This window comes from Solea solea, chromosome 4, assembly GCF_958295425.1.
Source record: "Solea solea chromosome 4, fSolSol10.1, whole genome shotgun sequence".
In the NCBI taxonomy this organism is placed as follows: domain Eukaryota; kingdom Metazoa; phylum Chordata; class Actinopteri; order Pleuronectiformes; family Soleidae; genus Solea; species Solea solea.
Window position 1 is genome coordinate 1,548,488 of NC_081137.1, and position 24,698 is coordinate 1,573,185.

General features: G+C 42.7%; 1 protein-coding gene across 1 annotated transcript; it reads left to right on the forward strand.

Moving 5' to 3' along the window:
• Positions 1–123: 123 nt before the first annotated feature.
• On the forward strand, positions 124–24,642 carry pof1b (POF1B actin binding protein). The gene is made up of 13 exons (XM_058627687.1): positions 124–666; positions 5,341–5,412; positions 15,369–15,631; positions 16,948–16,981; positions 17,252–17,332; positions 17,617–17,709; positions 19,424–19,537; positions 19,723–19,875; positions 19,982–20,101; positions 20,189–20,341; positions 21,253–21,332; positions 21,574–21,697; positions 22,018–24,642. The coding sequence occupies exons 1-12, from the start codon at positions 337–339 to the stop codon at positions 21,695–21,697; spliced, it is 1,617 nt and encodes a 538-aa protein (XP_058483670.1). The 5' UTR covers positions 124–336; the 3' UTR covers positions 22,018–24,642.
• Positions 24,643–24,698: the final 56 nt, after the last annotated feature.

Here is a 24,698-nt window from a genome sequence, read left to right on the forward strand (position 1 = left end):
TGTTGTTCACACTGACCTTTACTCAGTGGTGGAGAAGCTCCGTGTCTCCTGCTCCTCCTCCCTCAGTGCCTCCTCCCCTTGATACCTCCTCCTCCTCCTCCGCCCCTGTTAACTGCAGGTCCTGGGACTCCTCTAACCGGACTTTCTTCTCCAGTTTACCCAGCAGAGGAGGAAGTTGAAGCGGGGCGGCTGAGCCTCTGTGCTGCGTCACCGCCGACTCTCAAACTTCGACAAAACCTCCATATTTCTTTTTCTCGCCTTCTTCTTTTTGTATTTTTTCTCTTTCTCTCTCGGTCCCGGGTTCAGTGTAGAAGAGTCTGAACTGACGCGCTCAACATGTCTCTCCGGACACACAAGACGACCACCACCTCCTACCGGACGGTGAGCGCGGCCGCCCCGGAGCAGGTGACCGGCTCGGTCATCTCCAACAGGTCGATGTCGCCGCTGCCTGTCGCTCAGAACGGCGCCTACGAGACGGTTCGGTACCTTGTTCCGATGCAGCAGCCGGTGCAGCAGCAGTCCTACATGCTGATGCCTCAGCCAATGATGCAGCCGATGATGCAGTGTGTTTCCCCGGTTTACCTGCAGTCTATGTCCGGACTGAGCGTCGGCAGCCAGTCCGACTCCGAGCTGCTCTACCTGCAGCAGCAGCAGGCGACCATGGAGGTGAGTGAGACCCCGAGTCCAACAAACAAACAAACAAACAAACAAACACACCTTATGATCAGCATTATTAGTTATGATAATACCTGGCCACCTTTCTAACTATCTCCCTAAACATTTACTCACCTACCTGTTACCTAACTATGTAATTACCTACCTACCTAACTACTTAATTACCTATCTGAAAACTTACCTACCAGCCCAACTATTTACCTGCCCTTTTTTTATTTTTATTTACCAAACTACCTACCTATTCATTTACATACCTAACTGCCTACTGGCTTAATTGCCTACCAGTCACCATACTCACCACCTATGTGTCTGTTTACCTACTTACACACCTATCTACCATTTATCTACTGACCTAATAACCTATGTGCATACTCACATACCTCCCTAACTATTTACCTACTTGTTGACCAAGCTACATAACCTTTGATTTACCTACCATACTGCCCACTTACTACACCTACTTAATTACCTATTTGCACACTCACATACCTACTTATTTACAAAACTACCTACTTTTTCATTTACATACCTGACTGTCTACGTACTTAAGTAATTTCCTACCCTTCTAGGTAATAACTTACCTATTAACAAACTTACCTACGTGTCTATTTACGTACAAACTTTTCTACCTACCTAACTGCCTATTTATTTAACTAATCTAAATTAACCTACCTAATTACCTCTCTACATACTCACTGATGAGTCCATTTACCAAGCTACTTAGCTACCTATCCACCATTGATCTACCCACCTACTTAACTGACTACCTACCAACAAATGACCTATTTATGTACTTTGTCACAGATGTTAGTCACTTCAGCCTGACAATCGGACAAAGTTTGATTCCTTACCTCGACAACATGAAAACCTAACGCGTACAAAACAAAATGCATTTCTCGATGTCATGCCAAGTTATGTCAAGTGAAACCAACTTAAAACACCAGAATCAAGTGAAATAAGTGCATTTATTTGCAGACGAACGAGTAAAACTGTAATTCCCTGCAGTTTTAGGCGATTTGAACACGTGGAGTCACGTTTTTGACGTCTTAGTCGCGCAGTTGCCCAGTGTGAACATGCTTGTAACTTGCCTCGTGGATTCCTAGCAGCTGGTTTTATTGGTCAGAGTGTGATGAGGTTGGAATACAGATCAGATTCTGGTGTCCACAGCTCAACAAGAGCAGCAATTGTTACTGCATGTTTGCTCGACAGGGTTTTGTCTCCAAAGGTCTTCCAGAAGCTGTTCCGTAAACACCATATTTACATGATTATGTCTACGTTACTGTTACTTTTCTGTATCGATGTTGCTGAGTCACTGAAAGTAAAGTTTTTCATCCAAACGTTGTGTGCATTGAAGAAACTTTTGACTAAAGTTGGGCATTATTTTTGTATTATTTGTTATCATTAAACTGTTATAAACTGTTATCTTTTCCCAAATGTTGGGTTACCTTTGGGTTGGGTATTCATTCAAGTACAGTGATTTCCAAAGACTGGGTTGGGACCCAAAAATTGGTCGCTGGAGAGTAATGTTTGGGGGAAATTAAAGTAAAGTTCATGTGCACATGTTTAAAATAACATGCATTCAATTTAAAAGTTTAGATTCATTTACCAGCATGACTCTGGTAAAATTCTCTTGGAAAATTTTTGTTTGCAAATTCAAAATGTCATCAGGTGTTAAAGATATAGCTGTAAGATTGTTACTACATTATGTACACATTTGCTCTTTTTGTGATTTGGGTCATGATAGTTTGCCATCCCCATTAGTGGCAGGTGGTGTATACCATACTAAAAAGCATTTTTTCAAATTAAATGTTCTTGCTGAGAGCTAAGCTGAAGAAATAAAGGTGGAAGTAAAAGCAGGTTGGACCTTGAAGGTTTGAAACTGACTTGGTAGAACACAACAAAAAAAGGTGTCTTGCTTGTTGTTTGGAAGTTTTTTGGGTTAAAAAAGTCTGACGTTGAACAAACAGTGATTTACTGCAAATCTTGGAGGCTTTGATTTTGCACAAGACACTTTGTTGTGTGCCGTTTACAAATTGGCAGCTAATCAATGAGTTTGATTGAACGTTTCTATTTTTTGATCGGCTGAATTACCAATCGTTTGCCGTCTTCAGCTCCTCAAATGTCAGAATGTTACATTTTTCTCACGTAAACCTATCGTTGGGTCTTGGACACCGCGTCGCCTTGAGCTGATGGGAAAATTATAATGTTCACCTTTAGCTTTGAATTGTTTTCTAACAATTTATGCACAGAGTGACTGATTGGGGGCAAATAAAAGGCTGATTGATTGAAGAAGACAAACTCAGTCCTCTCAGAAATTTCCTGCACAGAAAGATCCTGTTGATTTGCAAAGGTCTAGGAAATCTAGGAAATCTTTTGCATCAAAGGATCAAAATGTGCAGCAATCTTGTTTTTTTTTTTAATTCATGGAAAAAAGGGACACAAAATCAATGGATAGTTGGATTACTTTGTAGATACCGACAGAAAGGGATATGTTGTGTGCAGCAACTGTCACTTGTCCACTGACGGTATGACATGCTGACATGTGAACGCCTGCTCAGATTATTAAAGATAATCATCAGATAATTTATAGCTGAAACAGACAATTGGGAGATGGATTTTCATTCTTGTGTGAAAGTTTTAGAAACCAGTTTGTTGTGGCTTTAAATTTCCTTCTGGCACAATCTTTGTTTTTATTATTTTATTGTTATTATTTCGGTCTCAAAAATGCTGCTGATCTAATCTGCTGTGGCAGTTTGTGCAAACTAAATATAAGGGAATGTACTTTTACTGTTGCCTTGTTTGTTGGAAAAAAGCTTTTTGAGAGCAATTCTTCAGTTTTGTGTGGATGTGTAATTGTTTGTCATAGTGACACAACAAGCGACTTCACAAAGTCTGCTCCAGTTTAAGTCTGCACTGTCTTCAGAATACGTTTTCAGCTTGTATCTCACTTCTCTGACATGAAACCACAGAGAAAAATCAGTGATTTTAGCTCAGAATTAAGGGTTTCAAACACCAAATTTACAAAATAACACGTGAACTCACTGATGGCGGCAGCAGTGGATCGACACAGTTTGAAAAAGCAATATAAACTTCAGCTTCTTGTTCGAAAAGGCAGCAGATCTGGGCTGTTGTCAAAGCAGGGATCTGAGATAATGCAGTATGTGTATTAGACACAGGGATCAGTGTACAGGAATATCTACTAATCACAGGCACAGACCTGCCCCTGTTTCTGCCTTTGATCGGAGGCTTTCGCAGATATTTACATTAGACAGCGTAGAGAAACGAAACGCTGGAAAAAAAGGAAGAAACTCCTGCCACTCCTGCGTTTTACCACGCTTGGCGTTACGACGATCAATCAGAACGTCTTGTGAACCTGTCAATGTTGACCTGTTTAATCTGAGTTTACAAGGCACCAGTCTGGTCCCACACCTGCTGTAATTTCACCAGCAAATTCTTTCCTGCACTGATAACCACTTCCTGAATACATTGGCCTTTGGCCCTTGCTATGGTTTACACACAAGTTTTCCGCTGTCGACTGGGGGAAAGTGTGAGTGTGAGCGTCACTCTCATCCGTTTCCTCTATATTTGCTCAGTCAAGACAAAACAAAATCCTCTCATTGTCGGCGCCCCACCTTTGTTTTTGCTGATAATTCACCACAAGTGAACGGTGCAGGTTGAGTCAATGCAGTCAGAGATAAATGATCACGCAGGTTTTGATTCCACGCCCAGTCTGACTCCGCTGAGGTGACACACCCTTCTTTGACAAACACGTTCCTCCACCTGACTGTACCATCATCTTTGCTGAATCAGTGACCAGAGGTCACACAGTGAAGGCTTTTCCTTTTCCTTCAGCATTGTTTGTTAGTGAACCGCTAAACATTTTTACACCAAATACAGCGGTGTAAATAGGCCGAGCACGGACTGTCCCAACTATCACACTATAACGGCCTACGTTTGGCCGTTGACAATATCCCAGAATACTTTGCATGCCAGCGGTAGAGCAATAAGGGCGGAGCTGTGTCCCAATAGTCAAGGCTGCATCCTCCAACTCCACCAGTAATCGATTATTGTCAACTATTTTGATAAACGATTAATTGGTCCCCCTCTTTTTTTTTTTAAACAATAATTAAAACAAGCTTTCTGACTTTGTCTGCGCTCCAGATAACAATGCAATCATTGAAACGGACTCATGTTGGTGTGCTGACGAAACAAGACATTGGAGAACATCATCATTTCCAGGTTTGGTAAACACCGACCAAACAAGTTCTGGATTGATCGAGAAGGAACGTTTGGAGTAGAGCTGCAACTGACGATTATTTCTATAATCGATTAATCTTTGTCAAACCTGGAAATGATGACTTCCTCAAATGTCTTGTTTTTGTCCACAAACCAAAATGATCGAAAACAAACAAAATTCATCGATTATCTAAATAGTTGATGTCCTTCTTCTTCTTCTAATTGCAATGTTGCCCTCAATAGTTCTCAAAGTTCCCCACAGGCCTGACCCAGGGCTTTACCGAACTGCACCCTGATGCAGACAGAGATGTGGTTTTATTACCGTTCTGTGGAGAAGAAATCGACTGAAGTTCATTATTATTCTGTTGAATCTGACGGCTTATTCCTCTTCTCTCTCTTCTCCTCTTCTTGTCTTGTTGTCTTCTTCAGAGCTCCAGCAGGAAGTCTTCGTCTGTGTTCAGCCAGTTGTCCAGTCCTATCAAGAGTCCTGAGCTAGAGGAGGCAAGGACACACACACACACACACACACACACACACACACACACACACACACACACACACACACACTGTACAAAACCCCCCACTACAAATTCACCTCACCCTCAAGTCTTCTAATGAATACAGCCGTCTTGGCAAACGTGCAAATATGTGTTGGCACACTGGAGAGACAGCAACGGTTCTCAAACTGTGGTGCCTGCTGTGGTGCCAGCTCGCACCACACTTGCAGTCCTACTGTATACACCAGGGTATGTCATCGGAGTGACCGCAGTGTGTAGAACATGTCATCATAACTCAAATAATAATAGTTAGAGTGGCCTTATCTCTCGCTGCATCTTAATAGGTGCAAACAAGGCCATCCTCACCTGGGTTTGCACCTATTCTTTGAAAACAAACAAGCAGAAAAACACGTCAAAGCTTCCAACTGTACAAACGCAACAAACACACACACACAGATGAGTCTGAAACGTGTCGCAGCAAGTCAAAGGCGATCCATTCCCAACGTCTCTGAAGTCAGCCCTCAAGTTTTAATGAGAGAAAATGAGGAGGAATCTCGTCCCACGGCTGCAGACGGCGGTGGGAGGGCAGAGAAGGATACGAGGAGCAGAAGATGTTTGGGTCATTGAACGTGCTTGAATGTTGTGCTTAATCTCCGACATTTAGAAAAAGGAAATAGTCTGAAATCTCCTCATTCAACAGAGGAGTCTGGTGTTTTTAGTGACAGCACTGAACCTCATTCCAGCACAAGCTCGTTCGGTTGGTTGTGTGATTCTCGTCACCCCTCAGTTTCATAAAATTCCCAATTTATACAGAACATTTAGTGTTCCTTCTCTCTAAGCTGCATTTTTAGTTCTGCACTGCTCTGAACTTTTTATACTTTTTATATAAAAATAATGTATAAACTAAACATTAGGTTCAAAAAATGACAGAATTCTGAGATTTAAAATCAGAATTTTGAAGGAAAAGGTTGGAATTTCGAGATTACAGTAAGAATTCTGAGGGAAAGAGTTGGAATTATGGGATTAAATTGAGAATTCAGAGGAAATGGGTTGTAATTCCAGGATTAAAGTGAGAAGTCTGAGGGGACAAGTTTGAATTTGGGGATTAGAATGAGAATTCTGTGGGGGAGGAAATGGAATTCTGAGAAAAAAGTGAGAATTCTGAAATTAAAGCCACACTTAAATTTCATATTTATGACGGAAAAAAAATCGACGCAGGGCAAACGTGGACCCATAATCGGTCGCGGTGTTGTGGACGTTGATGTGAGATTCCGTGCAGAACGATGAGCGAGTGACGTTAAATAAAGAGAGAGCAAATGACGACGTGATTCCAAGGTCTCGGTCTCACCTCAAAACAATTAAAAAAGACCGACTTTGACCGAGGTCCGTGAATCGATACAGCGCGACTTCAAGGTGAGAATCAGGGGCAGTTTACAGGGCAGGGGAATGTGTTAGCTCACTGAGTTTTGTCGCCTGCGGGAAAAGTGAAAGCTGATCCTTCAGACAGGTAACAACACTGCAGCTGAGGTTTTGTTTTACCCGTTTTCCACCACATCTGTGTCAGGAGCTCTTTCTGTTATTCATTATCAAACACACTTTGCGAGAAGAGGAGGAGAAAATGTCAGGAATGTCACGTCTTCAAAAATATGAATAAATCCATCTGTGGCCTCTGCTACAGCAGCTCAGAGCAGCTGAAAAATGGAATAATAATAATAATAGAAATAAATGTTTGATCAATTAGGAATTTAAATGACACCCTAGGAATAGATGGACAAACTGCTCTTTTTCTTCCGTTTGTGTAGACGGGCGTGGTCGCAGTGTTTTTGTAACAACAGGCGCTTTAATCCGCGTTTTATCTACGATAAACAATCAAAGATAAGTCACCAGACTTCCTGTGTGATGTTACGAAGAGGAGTCTGTGTAACAGATGAGAGTCCGAGGACTTCTTGTTTTTAAAGCTGTACCTGATACAACGCGGAGCACATGCCAAGCGAGTCGGAGCAGAAGAGGAGCCGACGCAGAAGGAGGTGCAGTTTAATGACTTCTATCCGCTCCATTTGCACCAATTTATCCCTAAATCACCATATCTAATTGGATCTTCTTTCTGAGATTACAGATTACAGACTTTCAGGGATTGATACTGAAACAGATACATAAGCCTGTGAATAGATTTTTCCCAAACCTTTGCCATTGATTCCTAAGATGCCACCACAGAGCGGACTTAAATGGAGCAAATAATATAATTATACCCATCTTCATATGTAACATGCATGTAACATTACTTTCATTTTAAAAGTAAAAAAAAATGTTGCATAACCTCGCTCAGATACAGTTCCATTCCTGTAACCAATTCAAAGTAAAGGCAGTTTTCTTATCTTCGCAGGTTATGTCATGGGCCAGATAAAACTGGTTTACGGGCCAGATCTGGCCCCCGGGCCTTATGTTGCCCATGTAAGAACTGCAACTTAGTCTTGCTATTTTGAAATCATTTAATAGTTTCTAGTTAATTACAATGAAACAGGTTTTCGAGCGATCCTTGCGTCACCCACGACACAGAACACTCAGGTGTGCTGGAAACGCAAACCACAGCGATTCCCAGGAATTCTTTTCCCCGGGTAAATAACTTCCTGGTAGTGAAAGTTCCTGGTCATGTGTTGGTGTAAAAGGGGCTATTCATGAACTCCGGCAAAGAGTTTTGCGAGTGTGCTTTATCTGGTCATATATCAGGGACTTGGCGTTTCGTGCCAAGACAAACGACATCAAAGCTTTGAAAGTGAGAGAGATCCGCCCTGTTTTGACAACAGCCATATACATGCATGAAGCTGCAGGTTAGAATCTAAAGGAATGCACACGCCCACTGCAAAGGCCTGTGGGAAGTGGCAGGACACACCCAGAGTGGCTCGTCAGCGCTGTGACAGTTAAAAAAAGGGTTGTAACGCTAAAGCAGGGCGTAGCTGCACAGACAGAGAGACAGAGAGACCGAGACTCGTCGTGTTGAAGTTCCTTCACACTCATGTTCCCATGTTACGGTTCCCGACTGTTGATGATGATGATGATGATGATGATGATGGGTGTGTCTGCACCGAGGCGGCGCGTCACACTCTCGCCTTTCTGCTTCTCAGTCGGAAGAGAAACTCATGTGCAGAGTGAGCCTAAATCACCCCGCAGGCCTCCGTTTCAGCGAGTCAGCTTTGTCAGGCAACACGAAAACTCTTGTCTGAAGGTTTGAAAAGTCTTTACATTTGTGGACGCCTGCAGAAACCATTCACAGGGTTCCCCGCGGGTCCTTGAAATCCTTGAAAGTTTGAGAATTTGAAAGTGAAGTTGATGTTCAAGGCTCATGTCTCCCTTGTTTGTTAAGACGCCACCTGCTGTTTCATGCCCTGCATTGCTTGATGGACGTAGGTAGACTGTAGTGTTGTACTCAAGACCACTTATACTTAGATCAAGTCGAGACCAAGACCACAGTATATCGAGACCAAGACAAGACCAAGACTTTGAGGGGTCGAGACCGAGACAAGACCAAGACTTTGAGGAGTCGAGACCGAGACAAGACCAAGACCTAGGAAGTAAAAGTTGGACATGGTCCCAACCGTGTCTGTTAGCGTCGCTTTGCAGAATTTACATGTTGCGCTGTGTTTTCTTTTGGAGGTATTTATGCACAAAAAGTCTTTGTGGTTCAGGTAACCAAATTTTATTATAGATGAGTTGGCTGACATCTTCTCACGGCCTCTTCTCCTGTCACTCACATGCAGACCAAGCAAAAATGCAGTCGATTCCGAGACGAGACTGAGACCTTCAAAAAGTGGTCTCAAGACCGATCTCGAGTACTACAACACTAGTAGACGCAGAACAATGAGCGATTAACGTTAAGCAAGTTGCATGATGCCTGGCTGGGAAATGCACATTTCCAAGATCTCTGGCTCACCAAAGAAAATGACTAAAAAGTATACTAAAATTTAAGGTTTTGGATGGATATCAGAAGTTTTAAACGCTACCTTAAAAAGTCCAAGTGTCCCTGGCTGTGCACATAGTACCGTTAAATTTGTTTGTTTTTCCTGACTTCTCGACTGGCATGACGGACGCGATGTCTCTCCCAGTTCCAATTCCGCAGAACCAACTTTGCAAAATGTTGATTTGGTGATGAGTTGATGAGTATCAGTGGGACTGGGGCGGCCTGACTGGGGTATTGGACACTGGACACTCACTCATTGACTTCAGTCACATCTAGTGTACTCCTCGTGTCGGTCCCAAGCCCGGATACATATGGAGGGTTGCGTCACGAGGGGCATCCTGAGTTGAAAAACCCTCCAAATTGAATGTGTGGCTCACCCTTGACCCTGAGAGAGGGAGCGGCCGAAAGACAAAGGCGATATCAGTGGGACTAACGTGTTAAGTCCAGTTTTAGTCCGACAAACACGATAATTGTGTCTGTTTTCTTACAATCGTCGAGTAAACTACAGACTCAGTTGCTTCAAAACGTAGCTGCCAAGAATCTCAAATTGGACCTTGGCGGAGGCCTGCGCGCTCAGAGAGCTTCTGTCTTCTTACTGTGTTTGTTCTGCACCAAAAACACTTGGCACTTTGTGTGTGTGTGTGTTTGTGTGTGTGTAAAACGTTCCCAGAGAAGCCACCGTCCCGTGCTTCACGCTGTGTCATCACCCAGACAGTTCAGTGGAGGTCAAAGTCACCGCCGGACGCGTCGAGTGAAAGACGTTTCTGGAGCAGGTCGAAGGTTCAAGCGTCGCCGTGGCAGCGCTGTTGTTGACGGACGTGTTTTTTCCTGCGTGGATGAACCTCGTCGAGTTGTTCGCTTTTTCAAAACTGCAGCGTCTGCTTTAGGCTCCGATCAGCTGCTTCCACAGAGGCTTCTCTCACCACCGCGGGGAATGTGAAGCATTCACAGTTAATTACAGCAGGGACAGGGAAGGAGGGCGTCGCTCTGTGGTGACTCTGGACGGCAGGGCACGTTTACTATGTTGTTTACATTGTTGTTCACTATGAGGGATATCGATGGAGCATCTTTATGGGAGCTTTAAGGGAAATTAGACATGAAAACAGATGGGATTTCCAGGTCATCTGAGTTTGAAAGGTCTTTTTTATGTTTCTATGGTTTGGCCCTTAGACAAAAACATCATTTTAATTCGTTAAATATTACCAGCCTGAGATTGACAGGAGTTTTATGGAGCAGTTGAACCAAAGCGTGTGAACTTGGAACCAACCCAAAAGGGTGGTCTGGGACAAATTTGCAAATGACCTCTGTTTTTTAACGTTCCATGGAAGTGTCGCATTTACAGCTCCAGCCTCAGTGTTTTTATCCCCCAGTGAAGAGAACTGCTGAACCATCCTCTGGTTCTTGGACAGTTCTATGTCAAAGCCAATTTTTAGAAATCCGGGGCAGCCGATGGACGTTAACTGAGGCAGATTCTTTTCTTTCTTGACACAAACATGACTCTATGAGATGTCTGGCAGTGTGCGGTCACACCAAGAGCCTGTGTGGTAAGATGACTCTTCTCTCCCTTCAAAAACAACCTCTTGTGTTACGCGAGTCCTGAAAGCCCGAGCCTGGCTCACTGACCTAAATCACCTCACACACAAACACAGGTATGCTCTGCATCCACCTCCATTCATTTGTACAGACGAAAACTAAGTGTTATCTAAAACCACTTAATGACTAACCTCACCCTTAAACTAACCACGGCTCAAATCGGAGTCTCTAAACTCAACCAGGTCCTCAGGAATTAGATTCTGTCTCATTAGGACCCAGTTTTGGTCTCCATAAGGACTGCTGGTCCTGACACACACACACACCAGGGCCTCATGATGAGGCAATGTGATGATGTATTTGGTTACTTTAGACACATTGTGCAGAGAAGTAAACCTGCACCACATCAGTCAGATCCTGATCCTCGAGAGAAGTGTGAACACGTCTGCTCACACTCAGTGTGAAAGTGAAGCTGCTGCTTTTTTCCTCTTTTGTCTTTGGTGGGAATGAAAGAATCATCTTTCACTTTTTGTGATCAGCTCTGATTGTAAACAACCGGGTTAACTTGATGCAGAGTTCGACTTCGACGTTGCTTTCGTCCGTATGCGTTACCTCAAGTATCAAGAATCACCTTCAAAACTAACAAAAAGGTACTTTATCCTGACGTTGACCATAAACTAATCTATAGGTGGCCACACTATCTGGCAGATATTCTTTTGTTTTCCTCCTTTTTTTTACCGTTAGAAACGAGAGGAACCCAGTTCTTTCTCTCTCGTCCGTCACAGCGGTTAATAATCACAGCATCAGCGATGTCGCGAGGAACTGCCATCGGTTCACAAGTAGTCGCTCGAGACGCATTCTGGGACCAGGTGTGAGGCTGACGCACTCGGGACCGCACATTATGTTAGCGAGCGTCGGGTACGAACAAGGTGTGAAGCACTACATTACTGTGAGACAAACAACGTAGAATCTCATAGCACAGAGCAGCATGATGCTCGTCTGGAAGACGGCCAACGTCACTCCTATAGTTCCCCGACTTCCGATGTAAATAGAACGCAGCATTAACCTACTTGTAATCTGAAGTTATGGGCTTTTACTTTTGATTAATTGTTCTTATCCATTTAAGACATAACAAGGGGAGGATGTGATTGTTACAACCAGCAGCAAACTCAACACGAATACAGCATACATGAGGCAAACATCCGTTCTTTGGTCCATAAAAAGTATTATAAAATAAAATATTCAGGTTTAAGAAGCTGAAAGGATCAGAAATCTTAATAATGAAAAAACCCTCAATCCGATAAATCGATGATCAAAATAGTTGACGATTTTTCGAAAAAAATCCAAAAAGAAAGAATGTCGCACCTGGGAAATGAGATAAATATTTTACATTTGACCAATTATTCAAAATCCGGTCTATTTGACCAATTGTCTTCAAATGTGTCAGCTTGTTTGCTGAATCTAAATGTAATCGTCTCCTTCACAACTATACCAAAAACTATATCAATCCATTCACTGATTGTCCGTTTATCTTTGGTATATTTGCCCATTGAAGTCAGTGAAGACATGAGATGCCCAACTCTCAGTATACGCACACATATAAACAGTCCTCGTGCAACTCTTCACCCACTGACCTCGTCATCATGAGGCTGCTGCTGTTTTCCTCCCCCACATTCTACACGGTGGTACGAGCCCAGTGACGCCGCCGGCGGAATTTAGCATCCGTGTGCAGTTTGGCTTGGTATTAAAGTGTGGATCCGAGTCCAGAGTCTCTGCAGGCCACCCACGATCACGATCCAGACCAACTAAACCAAAACAGACGCCGTTTTCACCCACGATCACGATCCAGACCAACTAAACAAAAACAGACGCAGTTTTCACCCACGATCACGATCCAGACCAACAAAACCAAAACAGACGCCGTTTTCACCCACGATCACGATCCAGACCAACAAAACAAAAACAGACGCCGTTTTCACCCACGATCACGATCCAGACCAACAAAACCAAAACAGACGCCGTTTTCACCCACGATCACGATCCAGACCAACTAAACCAAAACAGACGCAGTTTTCCACAGGGGCAACAGAACCTCACCCTTCACTGTCTTTTTCTTTCTTGTGCTTAAAGTTTTACCCCAAAAACACGCCACAGAAATATGGAAAATGCAAGGGCGGAGTTAGGGCTGCATGACGTCACCTCGTATTAAACAGGTGCCTGAAAATATTGCACAAAATCTCCACGTAGTGATGAATTTCCCCGAAATGCCCGTTCTGCGTGGATAAAAAGCCGATTCGATATAACCTAATTTTCTCACTCAACAACATTCTTTTAAAGGTTGTTGTGTTCGGATTTAGTAAAATAGCCAAATGCGACACTGGAAACCACATAATACTAATACCAACAAGCTCAGAAGGGGGGCGTGTCGCAAAATTGATTAACTGCTGTATTCAGTGTTCGCGAATATTGGAAATATTCTAAACTGGAAACTTTACATGTCGTGTAAATCAGCTCATGGAGACTAGAAAAGCTCCATATAAATGCAACACGGTGACATGGAAACTGCTGGTGTGTGTATTCTCCGTCTCTCTCCATGTGGGCGTTCAGGTTCCCGCTCTCCCTCTCTCTGCTGGAATGACAGGCATGTTGCCGTAGCAGCCACAGCCCTGCAGCGCTGAGACACACCCACCTCTCCATGTGATAACAGGCGTCTTTATCCTGATTGACTCCACTCTGCGTCTGATTGACCAAGACAATCTGGTCAAACAGCTGCTCCCTTTACCCTTCTGATGTGAACCCTTGCGTATTTCCTGATTTTCTGCCTGAATCTGAATCTCAAACATGTTTATTGTTACGACAATGATGTCTCATGTCTCAAGGTTCTGGAGACAGAACCTTTTTTTTGTATTGTATAACCTTTAACAGTTATTCGACCAGATGGAGAGGAAAATAAGAAAATTGGCTAAATATATGGGCAAAAGAAAGCCATGGAAAAACGAGCAGAAATCAAACTACGAAGGAACTTGTCACAGTTTAAATTATTGATAAACATTGAAGGATTTTACACTTAGATTTAGTTTGTTGTCGGCCTTGTCAACGAGTAACATTCAGGACCAATATCGGCCAGAAAAGACCGGTTGACTCCTAGTTCTTTGTGTATGAGGACATTTATTTAAATGATGCTGTTTATGGAGCTTCCTGTGGTGTCGGGGTGTTTTTATACCTGAACTTGTTTGAGGTCAGTGACCCGACACTGATCCTTTCATTTCTTTTCACTTTTCGATGCCGCAGTGATTCCTGGCAGGTTTGCGATGACATAATCGCAGAGTCTCTCATTCACCGTGTCGGGCTGCGTGAGTTCTTTGGCGACAGTGAGCACAAAGAGCCTTTGGTTGTTCAGAAACACACTGAAACAACAGAGACTGGAGGACCACGCAGTGTTCTCAACGGACCAGTTTATCAGAAACGACAAAGAATCTGACAAAGCTGCAGCTAACGATTATATTCATCGAGTAACCGCTTGGTCCAGTTGATCACTGGAAATGTCTTGTTTTTGTCCACAAATGAAAATGATTCTGTTTTTAAGAATGTATTTGTTAATATGGAGCAAAGAAACCAGAGAATATTCACATCTAAGAAAATAAAACAATCAGAAATCTTGTTTTAATCATGAAGAAATAGTTGCAGAGGAGTTATGTGTGCACTCTACGTACTGTTATATTATGTCAAACGCTGACAGCGGCACCCTGCAATAAATCAGGACACGGGTTAAAGGTCAGCTTGTCATAAAAAAAGAAATTCACGACTTCAGGACCAGAAACTTGCCATCGGATGATTTGTAAAGTGCTTTTTTTTGGTTAAATAAGCAGCTTTGAAGCAAAGTGAGTCACACGAAGCTAAAACAAGCACGAGAGACGAGAGATTACAAAGAAAGTACAGATCGCGCTGGCGTTGAGAGTTTGACGGACGAGTGTTTGCAGAGAGTGAAGGTGTTTTTTTCTGTGTGAGCTCGAGCTGCTCGCTGTGACCTGAGGTTACAGGTTATGCAACAGTTTGAGTTTTTGTGTGTGTGTGTGTGTGTGTGGTGGTGTAATGAATGTTTGACTCCACTGTGTTGCTACATGTACATGTACGCGACGAGAATCTCGAGCTTCCAGTGTGGCAGCATCGTAACGAAGAGAGCGCTTCCAGTCGTAAAATTAACTGATTTATACCCCGTCACTCAGCCAAACTCAGAGTCTCCAGTCTCTTCTTATAGCCACCAGTTTACAAAATCTACTTAAAGTTCCAAAATCTACTTAAACTTCTAAAATCTACTTATAGTTCCAAAATCTACTTAAAGTTCCAAAATCTCCTTAAAGTTCCAAAATCTACTTATAGTCCAAAATCTACTTAAAGGTCCAAAATCTAACGAAATGGCCTACAAATATGGTCAAATTCTAACAACGTCTTGTTGTCCTTTGTTTCTGCACCAGGAGGAAGAGGAAGAGGAAGAGGAGGAAGACGACGAGGACGAGGATGCAGTGGAGGTGGAAGAGGTGGAGATCGTCAACGTCATTCAGCACAAGCCGTCGATCGAGAGGATCACGAGGACGGAGGTGCGGTCCGAGCTGAAGGAGACGCCACAACCGGCCAAGATGGACACGCGCTACTTTGGCGAGCTGCTGGCCGACGTCTACAGGAAGAACTGCGACATCCACTCCTGCATCGCCGAGCACGTGACCAAGATCCGCGGACCGTGAGTGTCTTTGGCAGCCGATTGACCACGCGCTGCTATTTTTAACGTCGACACTAAATCTCGGTGACACACTGTAAATGCAGTGTGCCGCAAACTTTCACTTCAACCGATCCTTTAACTCTGACTGGAATGCAGCTTTTTAACTTTAGAATCAGGTTCATCTGGTGCACGGTGCGTTATCCGTTTACAGATCCAGTGCACAAGAATTATGGAGCTTTTCCATCAGTGATAGAACCTGGTGGGTTTTTTTTTAGTTCCTGCTCTGACGAGGTCCAGCCCATACTAAAATGTCACGTCAACAGACTGACAGAGAGTGTCGTCACTGAAGAGTCATGAGCGCGACGTCCGACACAAGAATCAAAGCCAACAATGCTGAACTTCTAAATCTACTTATAGTTCCAAAATCTACTCATAGTTCCAAAATCTACTAATATTTTCAAAATCTACTTATAGTTCCAAAATCTACTTATAATTCCAAAATCTACTCATAGTTCCAAAATCTACTTATAATTCCAAAATGTACTCATAATTCCAAAGTCTACTTATAGTTCCAAAATCTACTCATAGTTCCAACATCTACTCATAATTCCAAAATCTACTCATAGTTCCAAAATCTACTTATAGTTCCAAAATCTACTTATAGTTCCAACATCTACTTATAGTTCCAACATCTACTCATAATTCCAAAATCTACTCATAGTTCCAAAATCTACTTATAGTTCCAAAATCTACTTATAATTCCAAAATCTACTCATAATTCCAAAATCTACTCATAGTTCCAAAATCTACTTATAATTCCAAAATCTACTTATAGTTCCAAAATCTACTTATAATTCCAAAATCTACTCATAGTTCCAAAATCTACTTATAGTTCCAAAATATACTTATAATTCCAAAATCTACTCATAGTTCCAAAATCTACTCATAGTTCCAAAATCTACTTATAGTTCCAAAATCTATTTATAATTCCAAAATCTATTTATAATTCCAAAATCTACTTAAAGTTCCAAAATCTAATCCCACTGATTGGTCAGAGAATGTCGTCCTCCGACACAAGAATCAAAGCCAACAATGCTGAACTGTAGATCAGTTAAAAAGACGTTAAAATCCCTGAAAACGCTAAATGTTAATCTCCAAGATTAAAGGAAATGTCTAAAATCGCCACATTTAACAGAGCAGATTAAGCAGCCATTTAAAGTTGTGAGGCCCAGCCACAATGTCCTCACAAAGACATAAGGACAAGTCAACCGCACACACACACACACACGTACACATGTTCCCGTCCTCATTGTTTGTCCTTCCTCTCTGTGTTTCAGGAAACACCAGCTGGATCAAAGCAGTGAATTCAAGGTGGGAATCAAACCTTCATCCTCAACACACACTTGTTCCTCTTTCAACCCAACATTCAAATCCAAAACTGATGATAAACAGATGAAGAACGAATAAAACCGGATCAGATTAGACATAGTCCAGATTTGTGATGTTGGAGTATTTGAGTATTGGAGCGTGTGTGCGTTTGTTCAGGCGTTCAGGCAGTCCTCCATTGTTGTCTGTTGTGTCCCGGTTTGTTTATTCTCACTGTCTGTCTGTCCATTCATGTGTGTATGTGTCTGTCTTCAGATGGAAAAAGAGGAGGTGGAGGCTTTGATTCCTAAAGGAACCACGGAACTGACCAAACAACAGATTCGATACCTGCTGCAGGTGAGCGACAACAACATAACGCCAAAATAATCGGACTTTTCCTTTTCATATGCAATTGAGAATCTAAAGAAAAACAGACGCTGACGTGACACGTTTGGTTTCACACGGCGAACACGACGTTCAGTTTTAAATCCAGATTATGCTGGTCTGAATTTTGTTTTTAACTAAAGCTGACGAGGTGCCGCTTTCACGTCCTAACTTTGTGTGGAAAACATGGTTTTTCAGTCGTATCTCAGTGCAGTATAATCTGACTGTCGTTCTCTTTCTGTCCGTGCGTCCGTCAGACTCGTCTCATCGCAGACAGGAGCATGCGTCTGCTTCTCTCCACCTTCAGCAGCCTGAGGGAGGAGCTGCTGCACATGTCCGAGGACCTGCGGGTAAGAGCTTCACCCTTCTGTTACCATCCAGGATTTGGCGTGCAGACTTCTCTTTACCGTAACTCCTCGACCGTTTGTGATATCTACATATATATATATATATGTATGTACTCAGAGATTAAGAGAAATTCCTCCCAATAAACTGAGAATTCTGGCTCAGAGATTAAGATAAAGTCTTAATTTTAAACTGAGAAGTCTGACTCAGAGATTAAGAGAAATTCCTCCCAATAAACTGAGAATTCTGGCTCAGAGATTAAGATAAAGTCTTCATTTTAAACTGAGAAGTCTGACTCAGAGATTAAGAGAAATTCCTCCCAATAAACTGAGAAGTCTGACTCAGAGATTAAGAGAAATTCCTCCCAATAAACTGAGAATTCTGATTTAGAGATTAAGATAAAGTCTTGATTTTAAACTGAGAATTCTGACTCAGAGATTAAGAGAAATTCCTCCCAATAAACTGAGAATTCTGACTCAGAGATTAAGAGAAATTCCTCCCAATAAACTAAGAATTATAACTCAGGGATTAAGCAAAAACCCTCACTTTAAACTGAGAATTCTGGCTCAGAGATTAAGCGAAAACCCTGGCTTTAAATTAAGAATTCTAACTCAGAGATTAAGCAAAAACCCTGACTTTAAACTGAGAATTCTGACTCAGAGATTAAGAGATAACCCTCACTTGAAACTAAGAATTCTATCAGAGATTAAACGAATGCCCACACCTGGACATTAAAGGGAGGACATAAGTAACAAACTAAGGCCAGTGCATGAAACACAGCCTCCAGTTTAACGCTTAAGTGTGTGAGTGACGTGGGAAATGAGATGTTTTTGTTGGTTCTCTTCAAACTTCAAGCTCTTAAAACAAAAAAAACCCGGCGCCTCCGGTTTGACAACAGCAGAAAATCAACAAACACGCAGCGGCGGCTACAAATCAACGTCGTCCATGACAGGACGAGTGACACTAAGTCCTCCAGAGAAAGACGTGACAGCACAGATAAAAAGAAAAGGAAGAGTAAATGGTTTAACCGTCTCTGCAGAATAAAGATAACCATCTGGAATGATTATGTTCAGGGTTCAAACAGAGTCTAATTCAAGCACTTTTCAAGGTCCATTTTCCAGCACCTTTCAGATGTGATAAATGACTCATTTACTCAAATATTCATGCATTCACAAGAGACTGGATTATGGTAAAATGGGGATTTGTATTATAATAACACCACCTGACTTTAAAATGAGAATTCTGACTCGGGGATTAAGCGAAAATCCTGACTTTAAAATGAGAATTCTGATTTGGAGATTAAGAGAAAACCCTGATTTAGAGATTAAGCGAGAATTCTGGGATTTTTAATTCGGCATTCTGACTCTAATCTTAATATTCTGAGAAAAGCGTCCGAACGTCTGAGATTGAAGACAAAATTCTGAAGGAAATTCTGACTTTAATCTCAGTTTTAAAGATGTGCAGAAAGGAAACTAACAAATGATTGAAGCAGGAAAAAAATCAGAGAACTTGTTTAGTTTAGTAGTCGATTCATCGTCAGTGCGTCGGGTCAAACTAAAAACATGTGCACACAGATTCAGATTATACTGATGTAAGGTGAGAACGGCACATCACAAACACGTGGTGTTGGCATTTTTAATAATCCTAAAATCCTCACAGACATTTTTATGACTTTAATCGTCTCCTTGTGTGTGTGTGTGTGTGTGTGTCGCGTCGCAGCGTCTGGAGAGTGAGAAGGAGTCTTTGGAGAGAGATCTGGCTTTCAAGGCCGACCAGGCCCTGCAGTACGACAGCCTCCTGGAGGCCGTGCGAGACAACAACAGGCAGCTCCAGGTACAGGACACCTCTGATGTGTCAAATGTTCTATTTCTTTGTTAAATGGAGCAAAAAATCCAGAGGATTATTCACATGGAGAAGGATTATCTCTTACGGCCCCTAAATTATTATCATTATTATTATTATTGTTGTTGTTGTTGTTGTTATTATTAATAATCTGTGTGCGCGCGGGGTCTCTGCAGGCGTCCCTGAAGGAAACCAGCTCCACGCAGCGCACCCTCGAGAGCAAACTGATGAGCAGCCGCAACACGGACTCCAACCGCGACTTCAAGATCAAAGAGCAGGAGGGAAGAATGCGAGCGCTGGAGAAGGAGAACGAGATGCTCCGACAGAAGGTAGAACGGAGGCGCGGGTCGTCACCTTTGCTCTGTGACAACAGCGACGATGACCATGATGATGATGATGATGATTTTTCCTTCTCTGCTCTCTCTCGTAATCCAGCTGGCAGGACAAGGCAACAGCACCACGCTGCACCTGAAGACGGAGGAGCTGTCGCGTCAGTACAGCGATCAGCTCAAGTCCATCCGAGAAGAAAAAGACCAGGAGATACAGAGGCTGAGGGTGAGTGAGGAAAAGCACACGAGAGACACGAGATTACTTCAGGGATGAAGTCGTGACACCCTTCCACGAATCTCCCGCATCCCGCAGACGCAGATCACGCGAATCCAGACCGAGGTGAGGACGGAGAGGACGTCGTCGTCCTCCTCGTCCTCCTCGTCAGAGAGGAGTCTCCAGCTGAAGATCTCAGAGCTGCTCGCCATGTTGGAGCAGCGGCAGACGACCATCTCCCGGCAGGAGGAGGTACAGCGCAACAAAACCAGTCAAATCTCATTGTGTTCTTCTCTTGGCGTCTTCTGCGCCAACAGAATGTGCGCGCGTCACATTCCGTGCAAGCGCTCAGTTGTGAGGCAGTCGTTGGTGCAACTGTCCTGTGATTGGTTTAAAGTGTCCAGTCAGAGACCAGAGTCTCTACCGAAGCAGTCTTGGCCGGAAGCAAACGGGGTGTGCAGGGTTGTGTCTAGAGGAGGAAAAGTAAGGAGAAACGTACCAATAACACCTTAAATATGAAATAATAATCATCATAAAAATGGCAACCGGGACTTTAAACAGACACCGATTTGCCGCCAGGTTTGGATCTAACGTGTAACTGTCATGTAGGACGTGCGTCATCGATCATACGGTAACAAATGTGTAATGTTCATATAAAAGCTTGGTTATGAAGTGAGGCAACATGGCAAACTTCCTAAAAAACAACTCCCAAGACCAGGTGGCTTTTGAATAAATTAAATTCCATATGCACAAAGAGAGTGTGAGTGTGAGTGTGTGTGTGTGTGTGTGTGTGTGTGTGTGTGTGTGTGTGTGTGTGTGTGTGTGTGTGTGTGTGTGAGACAAAAACATTCCTGAGGCTAAATTGGCTGACGACGCACACAAACGTGCTAGAATGCTGTCGGACCTGAAGAGTGAAAACTGTCAACACACACACACACACACACACACACACACACACACACACACACACACACACACACACACACACACACCTGTGCTGCACTTTCTCACACACACACACGGTGTTTGAGTGTTTACAGTGAAAACAGAATGGCAAAAAACTTGGGGAAAGTTCTGTTCCTGTGTGGATAAGACCCGAGTGAAGCTCCACTATAGGTTTTGTGTCCACTCGGCTGACCTTTGACCTCTTGTGCCCCCCCCAGGAGATCAAGAAGCTGATGCAGGAGAGAAACGACAGCAGCAGCAGCTCCTCCAACGTCACCAAGACCATCATCACCAAGAGGTAAAACGCCACAGCTGAGTGTCACGTGACTCTGATTGTGTGTGAGTAGCACCCTCCTGGCAGCAGGGGGTGCTGTTGCACAGTAAATGTTTCAATGCACTTTTTTATCTGTGTGTTGAATTGTTTTCCAGTTATCAGAAGCTAATAACAAAACTACAGAGATGGCAGAAATGAAAAGGTTCATAAAAGGATTTTATTACCTATAAATGATACACTTGTGTGTGTGTGTGTGTGTGTGTAGGTACAGGAACCAGTACCCTATCCTGGGTCTGCTCGGTGACGACTACCAGTACCAGGTCAACTCCCCCGTGAAAGAGGACAAGACCATCGTCATCGAGAGAAGCGGACAGACAAGCAAAATATAGGTAACAACAGGAGCGAAGGAGGCGCAGAGATGAGGAGAGAGGAAGAAGCTTCTCAGTCTTCTTCAGGAGATGTTTCACTTCTCGTTCAGGAAGCTTCTCCAGAACTGAGAGGCGAAACATCTTCAACCAAACTCAAGCAAGTCCTGTTGCCTGCAGGGAATTCCTGAAGAGGTCAGAGAGGGAGATGAACTTCAGGAATTCCCTGTAGGCACCTGGACCTTCTTGAGAAAACTCTGAGATGATCTTCATCCCTTAGCACGTCTTTCATGTGTTTTTTTGGGGTCATTACACCCTAAAGACGAGCTGCTTCTCTCCGACAGGGATGATTGGACGACGAGAAGACGCGGACGTCGCCTCCCCTCTCACATTCCCACAATCCCGTGCATGTTTGATGCCCCTCCCCTTCCTCCCTCCCTCCCTCCTCATCCTGAAGGCTTCCAGGGACGGTGGTGGTTTGCTTCAGATTTTTTGCTTTGACCGAATTGGCCTTGTTTAAGGGTGACTGTTTATTTTTGCTGTTGTTTGGGCTTTTTTATAGATAGAAAAGGGGTTAAATATAAATAATAATAATAATAATAATTCTTATTATAACAATAATAATAATAATAATTCTTATTATAAGACCAAACCAGTTGTGTGATGGATTAAGGTGACGTGACGTAGCCGATAGTGTCTAAGAAACTTGAGAAAGTCCCATTATAATTTATTACCAGTGGTTCCCAAAGACTGGGTCGGGACCCACAGATGGGGACATGGGAGACTTTTTGGTGGTCCCTGAATAAATTTGTAAAGATTTATGTGGATAAGTTTTAAAGTTGACTAAACATCTCTTGGGAATGATTTGAGGTGTTGACGAGTCGCCTCGTCATATCTGACTGATGTTGTGATTTGAGTCACAATAAAGAGAAAGTTTGGGAAACACTTCGCTTCACACTTACACTGAAAAACATAGCAAAATGGCTTCACTCATCGAACACTGGAATATTCCAAACTGGAGCAGCTCATGAGATGCATTCAATGGCTCTGGTAAATGTCTGAGAGATCGGCAGCAGCAAGTAAACTCTGAAACGTGGTCACTTCTGCAAGCTAGAGGCGTGCTGCTGCTGTCTCCTTGTGACAATAGGAGTAGAAAGATGCGTTTTTATATTTGCAATTTAATATATATACACATATATATATATATATATATATATACATGTTAAGAAAAGGCACGATAACTAATGGACGTTTTTATAATTGAGCGAATAATCAAATCCTCATGCTTGTCCCCTGAAATGATCGACTTCTTTAGCCCGGGTGAACGAGGGAGTGTTCCCTTTGCATGTAAATATTTACATACAGTACGTATAATTATATATTTTAGTGGTGAAAATAATTTTTTATTTTGTTTGGGTAGTTTTTTTTTTTTTTGCCGCGTAACTCTTTTTGTTTTTTTGTTTTTTTGTTAAACGTGTCAGTCCGACATCGGAGGTGCAGAAGAATGTGGCGTTCACACGTCGCTCTGACGTTGTTTGTGTACGACAGCCGTGATCTGGTATGTCTCGCGTCCATGAGGTGGGACTTTCAGGTGGGGGCGGGGATTAGAGGCGGGTGTTTGGAGCTATGGACCTGGATTAATGTTGGATTATTAATGGTGGAAGTTAAAGCACAATATTCCTTCAGCTGTATCGTGAGTCTTCTTTTCGATTTGACCCGATTGTTGTTCAGGCTTCGTCGCCACTGGGCGCGAGTTTGAAACTGCTGATTAGCAACGTAGCTGCAGGTCGGAGGTGAAGGGATTTGACTTTCCACTGAGGCTACACACTTCGTCTAGAGCCTAGAAAAACCTTTGACTTTGTTGAGCAGTGCAGACTTAAAATAGAAGGTGGACAACATGAAGCCAATCCATCTTGATTGCCCCCTGGTGGCTGGTTGTAGTGTATGCCATTAAACTAGCATCCTACGTGTTAGTGGACGGTATATCCGCCAATCAAAAGTCAAATCAGTGCATAGATATCGCTGTTTTCTGCAATTTTTAATTGTTCTGGAAAGTTATTTTGTTATTTCATGCTGGTACAACGCAGGTAAACCTCATATTTTCTAGAAGCAGGACCTAAACATCAAGGCGGAGGCTTATGTTCACTAAGATTTGATACAATGGACAAAATACCTGGGATTAGATACAAGATTAACGGTGTCTTTCCTGACTTTACTGCTGTGTGATGATGTAGCATTTACCGTTTTCTGATGCAGCTTCAATTTAAATGGAAATGACAGAAATGTTGGCAGCTGTGGTGTTTATCGTTCCTCCCTAATCTGCTAATCTGCTAATCTGCAGCAGTGACAGAACAGAGCCACCCTGTGGACACAAGTTGTGTTTCTGTTGGAAGAATGTCATAAAATATTGTGAATGTTAACACGCAAGTGCCTCATAGTGTTCGTCATGTTAATGTAAGGCCATAACAAAATAACATGAAAAATGGCACCAGAAGCTAAAGTTAAAAAAACTAAACTGTGCGCTAATCTGCTGAAATGTCTACGTTTATTTTCGTATGCAGAAGATTTTTCTTTCACGTTCTAGTCCGACAGGATTCGACCGATTCGGCCCGAGAAATGTTTGAGCTGTGAGATCGTCATTAAAAACCAGGGAAGTGTCTTTGTAAACTTGTTTTTTGTTTTTTTGTTACAGCACTGCACACGCAACACAACAGCAGTGTCATCATATTAAAGGTTTGATAAAAACTGACCAACAATAATCACAGCTCACATATTAAACAATTAAAATGGCTTAGAAACACACTAAAAGTCAAATGTTTGTCAAAAACAAGTTGTTTTTTTGCAATCACAGCTATAAATGGATATATGTTCTTATTACAATGTGTAATAAAAGTCATATCATCCCAAAACTACTCTCTGCCCTCACTGTTGTCTGCTTCTGTGTAAGAAATAAATCAATCTAAACCAAAGGATGAGATTTGATCTTTTCATCGTTGTGTGTGCTTTTTCCTTCCCTCTCCTTCCT